General features: G+C 36.4%; 1 protein-coding gene across 6 annotated transcripts in view; it reads right to left on the bottom strand.

Moving 5' to 3' along the window:
* Positions 1–16,238, bottom strand: part of KCNK2 (potassium two pore domain channel subfamily K member 2) — a 216,702-nt gene that overhangs the window by 33,905 nt on the left and 166,559 nt on the right. For all 6 annotated transcript variants that reach the window (XM_017509219.2, XM_037731604.1, XM_017509218.2 and 3 more), the window contains exon 6: positions 6,550–6,689. In XM_017509219.2, the coding sequence (XP_017364708.1) occupies positions 6,550–6,689 (140 nt within the window). The remainder of the gene's footprint in view (positions 1–6,549; positions 6,690–16,238) is intronic.

The raw sequence follows: 16,238 nt of genomic DNA, 5'->3' as shown, positions 1-16,238 counted from the left end.
CTCCCAATACAGAGATGAGCCTCAAACTACCACAGACGAAGAGTTACTCCCAGCACCCAATGCAGCCCTCATCACATAAGAAGAACTTAACAGCACTTTTTGAATGAATTAATAACTTACGAACTTGCCATTAAATAATTCTAATTCCTAACTGGTCTCCATGCCACGGCTCAATTCCCCAGGGCACTATTCACATGGGTTTCTATTAGTTGTGCTCTAAGGGCTCCCATTTCCATAACAACACTGTGACTGGTACCCTTTGAAATTGTGTTTTATGTGGCTGGAACTATCTTAAGATATAGCTGCTGTATTGCATCCATGCCAGGGAACAAGATTTACATTGTTTTTACAAGAGTGGTGCATGGGGAGCACAACCTAATAGGGAATTCCAGTTACTTAATTCATCTGTTTTATGTTATTATGTTAGCCTTTCCTTGGATCCTTTTTCTTCACCATTGTCTTTAGCCAATATGATCCTTCACTGTAAACCATCTTCCTCTCTTCAAAACCTGGATGCCTTTGCCTTTCCAAGGGATGCAACCACAAATCAATGTATTTAACTATATTATTTGCTAAATAGTCCAGTCTCCACATCCTACTCCTTAAATGAAGGTGTTACTGCAGGTTCTGTTTTTAACTCGACTGTTTACCTACTTTATGACTCTTCATTAGGTGAGTTCATCCATACTCACATCTCTCAGGTAGTGATGACCCCAAACTATCTTCTCAGCTTTAATTTCTCCTACATTCCAGGCATGCAGATGCAATTTTCTAGAATCGAATTAACTGCCTGGATGTCTGTCATGTCTGTAATCGCAACCTGTCCTAAATAAAACTATCTCGTTCCTCCAATTTACTCAAAATCTCTCATTTTCATGTTCTGTAATCCTACCCAAAGTTAGAATTAGGGATGTCATTCTCCTTTCCTCTTTATTGTGCATGGTTAATAGGTTACCAAACTCTATTCCTTTTATTCCCCAAATATTTTTGAAATCTGAACTTTCATTTCTATCCCACTGCTACCCTAGATCCTTCATTTCTAAATATTTGGATACCTGCAATAACTCTCCCAATTGATTTTCCTGAATTCAGCTTAGTTTACATCTAAGTCATCTGTCTCACTGTTGCCAACATCATTCGTTCCACTTACTTAAAATCCTTCAATGGCTCCCTAAAGTTTTCTGAATAAAGCCTAAGCTATTTTCAAATGGCATATAAAATCTTTCAAATTGAAAGCACTTCTCCCACAAGAAATAGTGACAAAGTGATCTACTGCACAGTTTCCAGGGCCCAGGTTGCAACTGTTTTTTAATTGCTCATCTCTGGCCAAGATAAAGAGCCACCAAGTCTCAGCTCTTTTCCTAAAGAGTCATTGCCACCCAGAGTGAAATTTAGAGGAGACAAAATGCTGCCACCAGATAATTCACAAAACAAAACAACTATGTTCCTTCGTATTTCTGGGCCCCTTCACAAAATTGAGGTGAAATACAAGTTCAGGGACAGGCTTTCAAGGCTTCTTGGCACTAGCATTGTCCATTCAAAGTGTGTATTTTTCATATGATACAAGGCCAGTTTACTAAAGTGAGAGCCTCTATTTGCATAAACATCTCCAGAGACTAAGAAATTATATAGGCAGAGAAGCACTGCTTGGCTATCAATTCACTGTGGCCAGCTATAGTGCTACCTGCTCTGACAACACTTGCATGCTTTGGTATATTTATCTCATACGTGCACAGGAACACCCAAACACTGGTGCATGGGCATCAATACAAGGAGTATGTAGAAATTACAGGCCCTTTCAAGCTCAAGAAATGTAAACAGTAGGAACCTGAGGTATGCCTGGGCATAGTAATGACACCCTACTCCCTGCTTTCTTCCTAAGCAAGCATAGATTTTACCTTCTGAGTTTCGTGGTCATATCTTACTTCTATTATTCCTCCCTCATGTAGCAGTATTATTGTATTATCCAGAATATCTAAATAAGCTTTATTTTGTAAGTGGAAGCATTATTTCCTCAGAAGATGGTACATAGTTTCATAGAAAAGATTAGTTTTCTATGAAAGCATGTGCCTACCCGCCACTGGAGCTTAAAAAAAAGACAAAGAAAAGCTTTTACAGACATGCATATGTTTCAGTGGAAAACTGGAAAATTATCAAGCTCACTATTGTTTTCCTTGATGCAGATCAACTATAATTACATGTGGCACTTTTGAATATATAGTGTGTTTCAACAAATCATTTCCTCTTCAAATATTTCAGATGGATTAGCTTTATCATGTTGTATTTCAACGTTTATGGAAAACAAAACATAATTTCATTAAAATTATTCTTCATTGCAAACTTTTTTTTTTTGAGACAGAGTCTTTTTCTGCTACCCAGGCTGGAGTGCAGTATCATGATCTCAACTCACTGGAACCTCCTCCTCCCTGGGTCCAAGCGATTCTCCTGCCTCAGCCTCCATGGTAGCTGGGATTATAGGTACCTGCCATCAGGTCCAGCTAATTTTTGTGTTTTTAGTAGAGACAGGATTTCACCTTGTTGGTGAAGCTGGTGGGTATCAAACTCCTAACCTTAGTTAATCCACCCACCTTGGCCTCCCAAAGTGCTAGGATTACAGGCGTGAGCCACAGTGCCTGGCTGGAAACAGAATATCTTTTAGCATAAAAAGCAGAAATGGAATAAGGGCACATATGACTAGATCTATATTTCCATACTTAAACCATTATGGTTTATGCAGATTTGTTTTTGAAAAAATAATATAAGACTGGGGTTATTAGCCAAAATCTTTTCATTCAGGGAAAGCATGTGTCAAAGTATGCTTATTTGAAGCTATATTTAATTTTGTGTTTTTTATACTTTGTACTAGTTAAATTTTTAGTGAAGAGGATTCCCAGTTATGAAAAATGTTTAGTGTTTTTATTCATCAAAACTGAAAACTAGAAATAACCTTGTTTCTTAACACTTTGAAGGTTTTTAAAACTAACAGTGCCTGAGATGACTTGCGCATGGAAAGTAATGAACACCTATTGAGCAGTCACCTGGCGTCATCTACATAGAGATGATTGCTTCGTCTACATAAAGATGACAACTAAAATATATTTAGTGGGTTTTTATTAATTTATACCCTTTAGCAAGTTATTTCAAAATTAAAATTAATAATCATTTTTCCATTGCTTTAGAAATTTTAGTAGTGTTTTGTTTATAAAAATTTTGGCAATTATAATATTTTGACAAATTATAAGGGGTCTTTCTCTCTTTCTTCACATTCTCTGTTGAATTTGTGACCTCATTTTGCAGTTCCCTACATTGTATTATAAATTAGAAAATATATACATTTGCTCCCATCGAAAGCTCCATTTCAACTGGCTCAACTGTCCAGAGCAGCTGCATCTTTGCAGGGTTCACTTAAAGCTTTGGTCATAGCCTTAACTCAAGTGAGCTTCCAACAGATGCAATCACCAGAAAGTACATGCTACCCAGAATACTAGGTAGATACCAAAAGATGTGTGGTAAGAAAAAAAACAAAACAAAACACTGCAACGTTTAACTAGCATGAAAACACAATGATACATCTCATACTCTCAGTTGACAGTCATGAAGATCACTGATAAGTAGGCACACAACCTTGGTTTTTTTTCCAGACTAGAGTCTGGCTCTGTTAACCCAGGCTGGAGTGCAGTGGCACCATCTCCGCTCATTGTAACCTTTACCTCCCAGGTTCAAAGGATTCCCCTGCCTCAACCTCCTGAGTAGCTGGGACTACAGGCACCCACCCCCACGCCCAGCTGATTTTTACATTTTTAGTGGAGATGAGGTTTCACTATGTTGGCCGAGCTGATCTTGTTCTCCTAGGCTGAAGTGATCTGCCTGCCTCAGCTTCCCAAAGTGTGGGATTACAGGTGTAAGCAACCACATCCAGCCTTCTTTTTCATTTTGAATGAATCAGTTATGTAGAAATTTAATTTTATTTGAAAAGATGGTGTTATAGCCTAATTTGTGTCTCCTCAAAAGCCATATGTTGAAGCTCTAAGCCCCAGTGTGACTGTATTTGGAGACAGGGATTTTAATAAGGTAATTAAGGTTAAATGAGGTCATAAAAGTGGGGTCCTAATCTGATAGGACTGGTATCCTTATAAGAAGAGAAAAATACACCAGAGAGCGCATGTTCACATACTCTCGCTCTCTTTGTCCATGCATGCACATAGAGAAAAGGCCACGTGAGGACACAGTGGGAAGGCACCACCTGCAGGCCTAGGTGAGAGGTCTCACCAGAAACCAACTCTACTAGCACCTTCTTGGACTTCTAGCTTCCAGAACTATAAGGAAAAAAAAAAAGTCCGTGGTTAACCCATTCTGTTGTATTTTGATGTAACAGCCAGAGCAGACTCATTACTCTGGAAAAGTATGCTGATTCTTTGACTCAGCTAGTCCTATCACAAAAAGCACTGTTTTTTTAATAATACAGGGTTTTTAAATTTAAGCAGATATTCTATACCAATTTCATCAATTCATAAAGATATAAAATTTCTCTTTGTACTCTATGTGCTTTAGTGGGTTTCGAACTTTTGAACTGTGAACCACAAAAATATTAGTGTGTATGTGTATATAACATATTATTTATAATATTATATGTGGGTATTTGTGTATCACAAAACAATACTTTTCCTAACTACCTGACTGTATGAAATAGGTTCTGTTCAAGTCTATTTTATTTAAAAAATAAATGCTTGCGTGCATGTGTTTTTAAATCCATTTGAAAGCCAGATGATGACTGGATGTTTGAGTAGTTCTCTTTTTAGCTATGTTATTCAAAACATTCCCTAGCTAAAATTTCCATTTTTTCCTTTAGCATCTCAATATACACATGAAGTACACATGAAGAATGACCATCCATCATATTTCTCACGGTCTCTCCTGCCCCCGGCTCACCACACACACCACACTCACACATGTACCCCACATACAATGAGCCTAAGGTTGAGGCAAATCCACTGAGGTCCTAATCAAAGCAAGACTTTTCATACAATTTAAATTGGAGTGTCGAGCATATTGTCTTACTGACTTGTTTATAATACAAAGATTTTTGTTTGATGCTGCAACTAAGATATAGACTAATGCTTACAGACTGAATAAGTAAATTCCCAACTAGGAACTATGATATTTTTGAAGTATGGACAATTTACATTCTTGCTAGTTCACATTGGCACCTTGGGTATGATTAAAAAATTATATGGTGTGGCCAGGCACAGTGGCTCATGCCTATAGTTCTGGCACTTTGGGAGGTAGAGGCGGGCAGATCACTTGAAGGTCAGGAGTTTGAGACCAGCCTGGCCAACATGATGAAACCATGTCTCTACTAAAAATACAAAAAAAAAAATTAGCTGGGTATGGTGGTGCAATCCTGTAGCTCCAGCTACTCAGGAGGCTGAAGTGGAAGAATCACTTGAACCTGGAAGGCAGAGGTTGCAGTTAGCTTAGATCATGCCATTGCGTTACAACCTGGGCAACAAAACGAGACTTCGTCTCAAAAAAACAAACAAACAAACAAAAAAACTATATGACCTTATAACTTTCAAAGAAAATGAAGAAAACATTTGTAAGGGAAGTTAATTTCATCATTTTCTATCTTATTCTATTTCTTTGGTGTATATGCTCAAATAATTCATGCTTGTAGCAGTCAAAGAGTTTGACACTGATGTCTTTGGTCTAAGAATAGATAGTTAAAGGAAGGCAATAGGTACAAGTTTTACAGATTTGTTGTTCTCTGAAACAATTAGTAAAGTTGACTAAGACCCAGAAGCAAGAAATACACATTTCATAGTAAAACATTGCTGTGTCACGTTCAAACTAATAGTGATCCTGGATATGTAAATTTAAAATCAAAATTGAATTTCCAAACTATAGAATTGCAAAATCAATATTTAAATTTCAAATTTTCCAAAATTTCATGGGTCAAAATTCTAAGTCACTTCTACATGTATAGTTGTACAAGATAAGTAAATGGACACCTTTTTAAATTGTTAAAATCTGTATATAGGGAAAATGGCCATAATGCATACAGCTTTGTAATATATCTATACATGTGTATGTACAAATTTATATAGAAGTAAGAAAAATAAAATAATTTCAAGGTAAAAAACTTGCACATTATTTAAAACATTCACTATTTCATGCTACTGATATCTTGATACAAATATTTTCTACTCTATTTTTCTTTACAGAATAAAATTCATTTTGCGCCCTTGAGAACAAAAGAAAGAAAACAAAAGAAAAATAAATAATGAAGAAAATGATTTTAATCACATCCTTTTTCATTTAATTAGAAATTACCCTCAGTTCTGAGACAGCAATTGGCACAGAAACATTTTCTAAGTGAATAAATTAAACTCATATATTTGCCCACAGCCTCATAGAGCAAACTCATGCCAAATAGAAAATACTAACATTTTAAAATGTTTAAATATTTGAAATGCAAACAGAAAAATAAGTTAAAATAACCTTTACTGAATTAACTAAATAGAAGTGTTTTTGCACACTCTTCATTCTCACCTCTTCTTTTGTCTTTTTAGATATCACTCGGAGCCAATCTCCAATCATGCTCAGGACAGCAGCAAAGTAAGCAAGTCCTACAAGGATCCAGAACCACACGACAGGCTTATAGAAGTCCAGATATTCAATATCGGATCCACCTGGAGACAGAAACAAAGTAGAACAAAATAACTTCATATTCCCAAAAGTAAACGGTCTAGGTATTGCTAAAATTACTAACTGAATTTTGGTTTGCAAAACATAGAAATCTAGTATTCTTATCAATGGATCCATATTATTTTCTTCATTTTGAATTTCTCATTTTCACTCCTGTAGTTCTTACCTATTTTTCAGGAACAAGTTAAGTTTTTCTTAATGAGACCTTTCATTGCTTCTTCAGATCATCATGATTTTTCCTTGCTCCATGTTTCATTGACATTTATATAATCTGTCTCAGTCTAAATTATTCTATGTGTACTAAGTTTCTTTTTCCACCTCTATTTTAACAAATAGAAGGTAGGGATTATATTTCTGTTGGTGTGCACTTAACTTAGTATATTTACCTCATTGCCAATAAATACATGCTACCTAATCAACTTAATGCCAAACTGAACAACAAGTGAATGACTCTAGTGATGGTTTTTATTTTAAAGTCATCAGTACAATGAATCACTAACAAACGCCAGAGACAATGACTTGGTGATCCGCATGAGAACAAACAGAAATTTACAGGTAATACTGCCATTCATTATTCTCTGACTTTTCAGATAAATTCCCATGACTGCCATAAAATAAAACCCTAGCTCTCAAGGAAAAAATTGACAAGGCTCTTTTTCTTTAATCCTTGAAGTACTTCTCAAAATTGGAACTTCATCCACTTGGAACACTAACTATATCTATGAGAATCCAGGTTCATTTCGACGCACTCTTTGTTCAGTGCCCCATTAATATGGGGGCACTTATTAAGTCCCAACAGTTAAACTACTTTTATTTTCACAAATAAGAAATCAAATACCCCTATTGAAAAAATCATAATAATTTAGCCCAAAAAAATCCTCATATAGACAGCGTCAATGGGGTATATTGCATGATGGCAAGGAGAATAACAAAGTACTATGAGCGGGCATAAAAGAAGTGATTTTTACTTCTGGAAGAAGGAAAGCAAGAAGGGAAAAAGTGAGTCTTAAGTAATGGGAATCAAAACATGGAATAGTCCAGTGTGGAAAACATATAGTATACTCAAATAACTTTTAGTCATGGATAAATCTCCATGTGTATCGGGTCACAAAGCAGATAGGTAGAAAAGATAAAAGTCTCTAGGGGGATAAGTCCTATATATTCGTGTTTGACTATCTGCACAGAAAAATCTAGTGGCAGAGAAGAGCAAATTGACAGGGAAGCCCATGAGAAACTTTTGTTCTAAATTAGCTAAGAAATTACTGTGTCTGAGTTAGGGCAGAAATGGAATGAAGAGTCATTTTAGAGGCCAGATCAGCAAGGACTGATGGCCAATTAGTTGGTGTGATAAGTGAGAGGAAGAGCTCTCTGATGACCAAAGACCGACATTTGGGAGATGATACTGTAAGTGAATAGGGGAAGAAATAGTGACTTTAAAAAAAAAAAGTAATTGAAACTGAAAACTGATAAGTTTGAAGTGCTTGACATAATAATCAACAAGATTCTTAAATGCAGATCCAACACTTAATAGAACAGGGCAGAAGATAAGGATTTTAGGACAAACAGCACAGAGACCGGAGGTGCTGAAACAAAGCATGGACTTGCTCAATTCACAAAAATTCAACCAGTAAATTCCAAGTATATTAAAGATCAAGTGTAAAATACTGAGTTAATGTTATTGTAGAGAAATCAAATTTTGCTAATAAGTTGCAGGTATATATTAAAGATCAAGTCGAAATTGCACGTGGACAGTAAAATCAAGTATAAAATACTGAGCGTAATATTATTGTAGAAAAAATTAAATTTTAAGTTGCTCATAATGACAATTTCAAATAATTAAAGAGTCAGAGTAAAGAGACAGCATTTTTTTGTAAGGTAAATAATTTGAATAGGCACCAGTTCAGCTTTCTTTTGGGACAAAAATAATTTTAAGGACACATTTTACAAAGTGAATAATATTGCTTTCAAAATATTATAAAAATTTTACTTCGTGTGACCAAAAAATCATTTCTGGGGAGAATTATAGAGGCTAAATGCATCTCATGATGGTTAAGAGTTGGCCCATAAAGGATGCAGCTCTAAAAATTCACAGAACCGACTTAAGAAATATGTGTGTAAACCTGTTACATGATAGGCTCACCAGTGAATTTCATTTTTTCAAATGTTTCCATTTCAATGAAACCAAAATGACATTTTTTCCCAAGTACTTTCTCTTTCAAAACCAGAAAACCTTCATCCAAATATTTGTGACTCATTTAACACATAAGTTCACCAAGATGTTGACTTTAGAAGAGTTAGTTCATGCTCAGATTACTTTTTATAAGTCTTCTTTCGTATAAACAGGATGTCACAGTTTGAAAAGAGTAAATTAGCTTAATCACTAAAAGGTCTATATTTGGGTAAAATGTTCAACCCACAAGTTTCAGTGGAGTCTAAGCCCAGGGGAAAAAATGTTTTTCCTTTTTAAATTGCCACTCTTGAGATGAAATACTGGCAGTCAGATGATCTAGGAAAAACGAATACTATATGTAAGAAATATTGTCAAACAACTCACAAATCCTACTCACTTGCTGATATCTAAGATTCATAAATTAATTTTCACATTAATCAATTCACTGCATCTAAGAATCTTATCCAAATTAACATATCTGTGATGTAAGGATAACTTGCTGGGAAATATTGTTTGTTTTATTTTAAAATCAGAAATAAATTAAGAAATACTTTTTTAAAAAAACTTCTGGACATTTATAATCATTAATTTCAGTCTAGCTATGTTCAGGAAACCTACCCATTTGTCTCTGGCTTACTAAGAGCCTAGAGTAATTTCTATTATTGACTTCTTATATAGTCCCTGCCCCTATCTCCCACACTCTGTTTTTTCTCTTTCCACAGACTTCTGAGATGCAGCCTACGAGATGCTATCACCTACTCTCCCCTCCTAGGTTCCACACCAACCTGGCAGAAATATTCACTCCACTTTTTTTCTTTATTGCCACTAAAAACATGCACATAAATCCTTTCCGTTTCAAGAGCTTGCTGGCTAATCATAATAGGACACTATACAGATGGTGATAAAAATAGCAAAGAGGTGTGGAGATACAAAGGTTTTGGGAATCTTATAAACTTTTCCAAGTAGTTAAAATAAGTCTAATCATCCTGACATTCTTATATGATGTGTGACAGCTTCTTTTAGATGGTGTGCTCTCTCTCTGGATCTCTTCTCCTTAATGCTTGTGTGAAAAACTCAATCAGAGCCTGATCCAATCTAGTAGATTAAACTACAAAAAATATAGCTCAGGAAAGTTCAGGCTGGTATTATTGCTAGGAAACCATTATCTCCGCAAAGCAGGTTTCCCAAACATTTGCTGGAAACAGTCCCTCTACCTAGCATTATGAAAGCCCTGTCCTAGCTGGCTCCAAAGAATCATTGATTAGGTGACAGAACAACCCATGATGCCACGGCAGGCACTTCCTAGAAGACTTTTTTTTTTTTTTTGAGATGCAGTCTCACTCTGTCATCCAAGTTACAGTGTGGTGGTGAAATTTCAGTTCACTGCAACTTCCACCTCCCGGATTCAAGTGATTCTCCTGCCTCAGCCTCCTAAGAAGCTGGGAATACAGGCATCCACCACCACACCTAGCTAATTTTTGTCTTTTTAGTAGACACAGGGTTTCACCATGTTGGCCAGGGTGGTCTTGAACTCCTGACCTCAAGTGATCCACCTGCTTTGGCCTCCCAAAGTACTGGGATTACAGGCATGAGCCACCACACCTGGCCCCTACAAGACTTAAAAAAAAAAATGGCCCCATAAATCTTGTTTAACCCAGTTAATATGCTCATTTCTGCTGATTTACAGAATATTCTAAATCAGATTGGAAGAGTGGGGTGAAAAGGAAGACTTACTGATTGCCCCTGCAAATGAAATAATTCCATCCTAAAGCCCTCTGGGTAGGCGTTAAGGGGAGTTGCATTCTCACTCTTCACACTTCCATTGACTTAGGGCAGGGCTGTTAGTAAGACCATTTGGCTATAGAATTAAGTCACATTGCCAGCTTTCTTTTGCAGCAATAAAGCTGATGATCCAATTGCCATCCCTCTCATGGAACTGTTCGGAGCTCAGGAATGAAAGAACAGTTTGTATTGGCTCCCTGAAATCCGAAGAGTAAGTATCCCACTTTAAAATAGTTGTCATAATCTCAGTAGAGAAAATAACATATGTCAGCCCACCCAGGAAAGGGGTAGCAGAGCTAGAGTTCAACCCAGGTGTCTGAAATAGCTCTGAAACACAGGCTCCTTCATTGAACCCAATGGTCCATGTCACCTATGATGTCAGCTACTGTTCTTCCACCAACCTATTTTGCTCATTCTGCCTGGGAAGTACTAAGCTGTGGTAGGAAACACTAAGTTGGACAAGGTGTGCTTCTTCTTCTCAAGGTTCTCACCTAGAAAGTATGTGGGTCTGAAGACAAGCATCATTCCACCAAGAGCCTCCTTACCTTGCTCTGTCCTCTCCCCAGCAGTTCCCAGCCTTGGGCCCGTTTCTAGTGCTAAAGAACTTGGGCATACTATGTCCCCTCTCCCTTAAATGTAATTTTCTTTTTCTCTGATTTTTTTTTCCTGAATCACAAAATATTTATAAAGGTAAAAAAAGTATATCCTGGTTTTAAAGAATAATCTAGCCACTCTGGACTAAGGTTATCAGTTCCATACACCTCTTCTGATTTTCTAAAATGGCATATCTGTTATAGAATATAAACAAAAATATATAACTTCATTCTAAAGAAAATGGGGATCATCCCTTTAAACTGGCCTAGGAGTATTTTAGCTTAAATATCAAACATGGATTTTAATTTTGGGGGGTTGGTTTGACTTTATTTTTATTAATTGAAGCTATCCCACCTTAATATGAGAGGGATAATCTCAATTTCTGTTTTAGTATATATTATTTTGTTTTTAAGTAATTTAACTGAATAAGGTGTTTCTCACTGCTTCAAGAACTGAGAACCTCTTTTAATGATGTTATAAATCCTGTTATCTTTTTAACAAATGGAAATATGACTTCAGTGTTAAACAATAGCTTACCTACTAAACCAAACTTTTCATATGCCATTGAGTCAGAAAACCAGAATGCCAAAAAAAGTGACATTTGAACTTATATTTGGGGATTGTAAATTTTAGCATTCAAGAAGTTGTCCATGTCCCTCTAGGTACTTGTCCTTAAATTAGAAAAACTGCCATGAGAAGAACAGCAGTCTCATTATTATAAAGAAAGAAAAAACAACACATGGCGTCACTCACTCATCCTTCACAAAGATGGAACAGTATATAGATGTACCCAATTGTTATTCTTAGAAATTGTCTTTAAATCTCCATCTAGAACAATTTGGAGTATTTTTCACGGAATGTAGTACAGTTTACTTCCTCTCACAAAGCCGTAACTATCCATCACTGAATGCTTTTCTCCTCAATTTTTTCTCCATGTTTTTACAAGACTTCTATATATCCATTCTGAACCCTGAAAGTTAAGTAATTTCTTGGTTTGTCCACAGTCCCCAAGACTTCTAAACCATCTGAGTCAAATCCCATTTACTTCATCATGCAGATGGCTATTCTCTTGTAAATTCTCTGAAAGTCACAAGTTAAATCACGGAGTGACCAAACACTTTACAGAATTTTCTTGTATTATAGAACAGAGAAATATCAGGAAGAAAAAAATATATTCCCTATTTAATTGCTGCTCCTGGATTTCATACATTCTGTCTCACAGGAACAGAAACTAGAGCAATTATTGTCACTAAGTGCTAAGCACAGTATCTAATATACAATATATGTCCATTAAACACCTAAACGAACAAATGACTAAGGAATATAAAACATCTCCCTAGCAGTCACACAAACTCTCCTTTTCCAATCACAGCAATTTTTCTGAGCCATTGTGATGGTGGTAATGACTGCTCTTCAACAGATCTCACTCGTTATCAGGTACTTTCCTTGTTATCTGTTAAATTACTGGCAATTTTTTACTCAGTGATCAACTCAACAATAGCAATTTTAATACCTGGCCTTTAGACATAGTTGCAAAACTCTTAGTCACCATAAGGTACTGTTTTCTAGAAGGTCTCTACTTAAACTAACTGCTTGGGGGTGGGAGGGAAGAAACATGCCATGGTTTTTAAAGAGATTTATGTTTTTATGATAAAATTCTCTTAAATTGAGCAAGCTCTGGGCACCCCACTGAATGAGTCATAATTTCAGTTATACAAGAAAACAAATAGTTTCATTACTAAAAACTCCATTTTCAATAATGACTTTGAAAATATAATTCCAAGAAAACTGAGTCCTCAATATGAGACATACAAATATGTGCTTCCGAATTAAAAAATGTGATGGCAAATGATTATAAAACTGTGAAAAACTATAAAAATATAGTAAAGGTAAATGTGCCAGAAATGGAAAAATTTTACCTGAGTAAGTCCCAAATTATATTATACGTCTATATAAGGGAGCACAGGTGCTGAGCATGAAGCCCGACTGACCTAGCAGGCATTCAAAACTACATGTGTGATGAAGAAAATTTCATTCTTTAACCAAATATACTAAATTTCACTGATCAGAAATCCATGATGATGTATTTGGATGGTTAAATAAATTCACGCTCAGATGGAATATGTGTTTTCATAATATTAACCATGAGAGTTTTGTAGAACATCTGGATTTTTGCCTAGAATTTTTGGATTTTATTAGAAAACTACATAATGTGAGGACACCGTTTTCTGAAACTGTAAATTCTTCTCTGGCCTTTTCACTCCTTCACATTACCCCTTACAAAATATTAATCTCAGGTTTATGAAAGGAGTATTTTTTTTTCATAAAACTTAGTAACTTTCCTCTTTTTTAAAAAATTGTTTAAATTTTTGACAGAGGGACTTGCTTATCACCCAGGCCAGAGAGCAGTGGCACAATCATAGCGCACAGCAGCCTCAAATTCCTGGGCTTAAATAATTCCGAAAGGGAGTGTTTTTAAGGACTTCACTGGGCAGCCTCTAAACAAGCTGTGGAAATGAACTTGTTGGCTTACATGACCCCTTTAAGGTGTAGACCCTAGGGGTAGATATTAAAGGAGCTATCAGCCTTGAAAACAAATTTTAAATTGTGTTAGGATGGGTAATTATTTCACTTTTCTCTAATTTTGAAGAATCACCAACTAATTCTGTATGTGTTTTTGTTAAAAGTCTTGGACCTTTCTAAAAGAAGACAAGTTGTAGAGAAGCAAGTGTTCATACATTACCACATAATTAATAAGAATTCTTAGATTTTAATGAAGAAAGGTTGATTTAGCGCTCAGGAAGGCAAGCATGATTTAACAACTTATCACTCCAGACTTCCGGTCAAATGAAAAATAAAACGACAAAAGTTAGGAAACAGAACATAGGGAATCAACTCTAATTCTCACATACAATTTTGCCATTCACTTTGACTTATATCTACAAATTTAATTTTACATCATTATTGAAAGTCCCAGTATATTGGGGGGCTGAGGCAGAAAGATCACTTGAGCCCAGGAGTTCAAGACCAGCCTGGGAAACAAGGGAGACCCCATCTCTACAAGAAATACAGAAAATTAGCTGGGTGCGGTGGCATGTGCCTGTGGTCCCAGCAACTTGGGAGGCTGAGGCAGGGGGATTACTCGAGCCCAGAGTGTTGAAGCTGCAGTGAGCCACCATCATGCTACTGCACTCCAGCCTAGGCTACAAGAGTGAGACTCTGTCTCGAAAAATAAAAATAAAAAGATAAAATCAATTGAATAACACTTTGCAAAATAATTTCCTTTCTCTCTTCTCACCTTTTAGGAAGAATTACTCTGCACTTGCGACTCTTAGCAATAGGGGTCTGCTTATTCATATGTGAAATTAAAGTGTCTACTGATTCTGTGGCCTCCCAAGTCCTTTTTAGCCCCAGAACACTGAGCACTGAGAAAAAACAGAAAGCGTCATCAGGAAGGAGCAGACAGATGCCAATCACTAAGGTAACCAGTCATGAAAACATGTTCTCTGCATAAATAAATATAGTTAAAATTTTCTGGGAGATCTCTTCCAGTAGCGAAGGGACTAAATGCTGAATTCCTACATTCAGTCACATACACAGAATAGGTATGTATATTCACATACATAAATAGGCACCTGAGCACTGCCTATTTACCTGCACCAGTGGTCTCGAAATGCTTTTGATTCGCCATCCACAGTAATAAATGGCAAAGCATTGCACATTACTTATAAATTAGAAATTTATTATGTTCTACTATATCACAAATATTATGATATATAAAAATAAAAACTAAAGAAGTAATGAAATTTAGAAATACATAGAAATAGGAGTTTTCATATTTTCTTTTTTTTCAAGGCGGAGCCTCGCCCTGTTGCCCAAGATGGAGTGCAGCGGCATGTTCATAGCTCACTGCAGGCTCCTGGGCCCAAGTGACCCTCCCACCTCAGCCTCCCAAATAGCTAGGACTACAGGTACATGCCACCATGTGCAGCTAATTTTTAAAAATTTTTGTAGAGACAGGAGTCTCACTATGTTGCTCAGGCTAGTCTTGAACTTCTGACCTCAAGTGATCTTCCTGCCTCGGCCTCTCAAGTGCTGCCATTTTGCCACCACACCCAGCCTAAGTATCATATTCTCTTATCATAGAAAATCTACTTTTCTTGCTCCTTCCCTGGGGACAAGCACTGTTTCAGAGTTCTGGTCTAAATCACTCTATCATCACTTGTTCTTAAGATGCTTCTAATAATTATACCAATGTTAAGTAATACAGATCTATTACAATTTGTATCCTAAACATTTATAAATCACTTTTCAAAATATACTTCCTTTTTTTGTAATAACACTGCAGTTTGAAGAATTCATTCTTTAAGTTGCCTTCAGAAAAGTTCAATATAACAATGTAACTGACCCCTGATCCTCCTCAGAGCAGGTTTTGCAGGTTTTGCAGACTGACATCAAATATTAACCTTGTATTATGAAAGGGACATCTTTGTTTCCTTACGAGATTTATAGCCCAAAAGAAAGATGAGGAGGTTGAAGTTAGACAATGCCTCTTGCTTTTCCCTGGCAAAAACAGCAAAATTAAGTGAGAACACTGTCTTTAGTACATCTAATAGCAAGAGGGAAAGTTCTAAACAGTAAATAATTGATATTTCCCAGATGGGGAATTCAATAGCTAATTTTATAGTCATAAGGTACCCAGAAGCAAAGTCTAATTTTGTGTAGCCTATTGGACTATGTGAGGCACTTTTTCAAGACTTTTAAAGAACCACAATTTCTATTTTTCCAAAGACTCTTGCCACATCTGGCCCCCAATCCACATTTTCATTCCAAAAACACTCCATAGACACAAGGACCTGGCATGTAAAGATTACAGTACTAGGAACAGGGTCTTACAGCTTCACAAAAACCAGCACAGCCACAAAAGACATAACTTATGGGGCCAGGCACGGTGGCTCGAGCCTGTAATCCCAGCACTGTGGGAGGC

The sequence above is a fragment of the Cebus imitator genome, unplaced genomic scaffold (assembly GCF_001604975.1).
Source record: "Cebus imitator isolate Cc_AM_T3 unplaced genomic scaffold, Cebus_imitator-1.0 Scaffold411, whole genome shotgun sequence".
Lineage (NCBI taxonomy): Eukaryota > Metazoa > Chordata > Mammalia > Primates > Cebidae > Cebus > Cebus imitator.
Note: the sequence above shows the minus strand (reverse complement) of the source record. Positions and strands in the feature narration are given on the sequence as shown.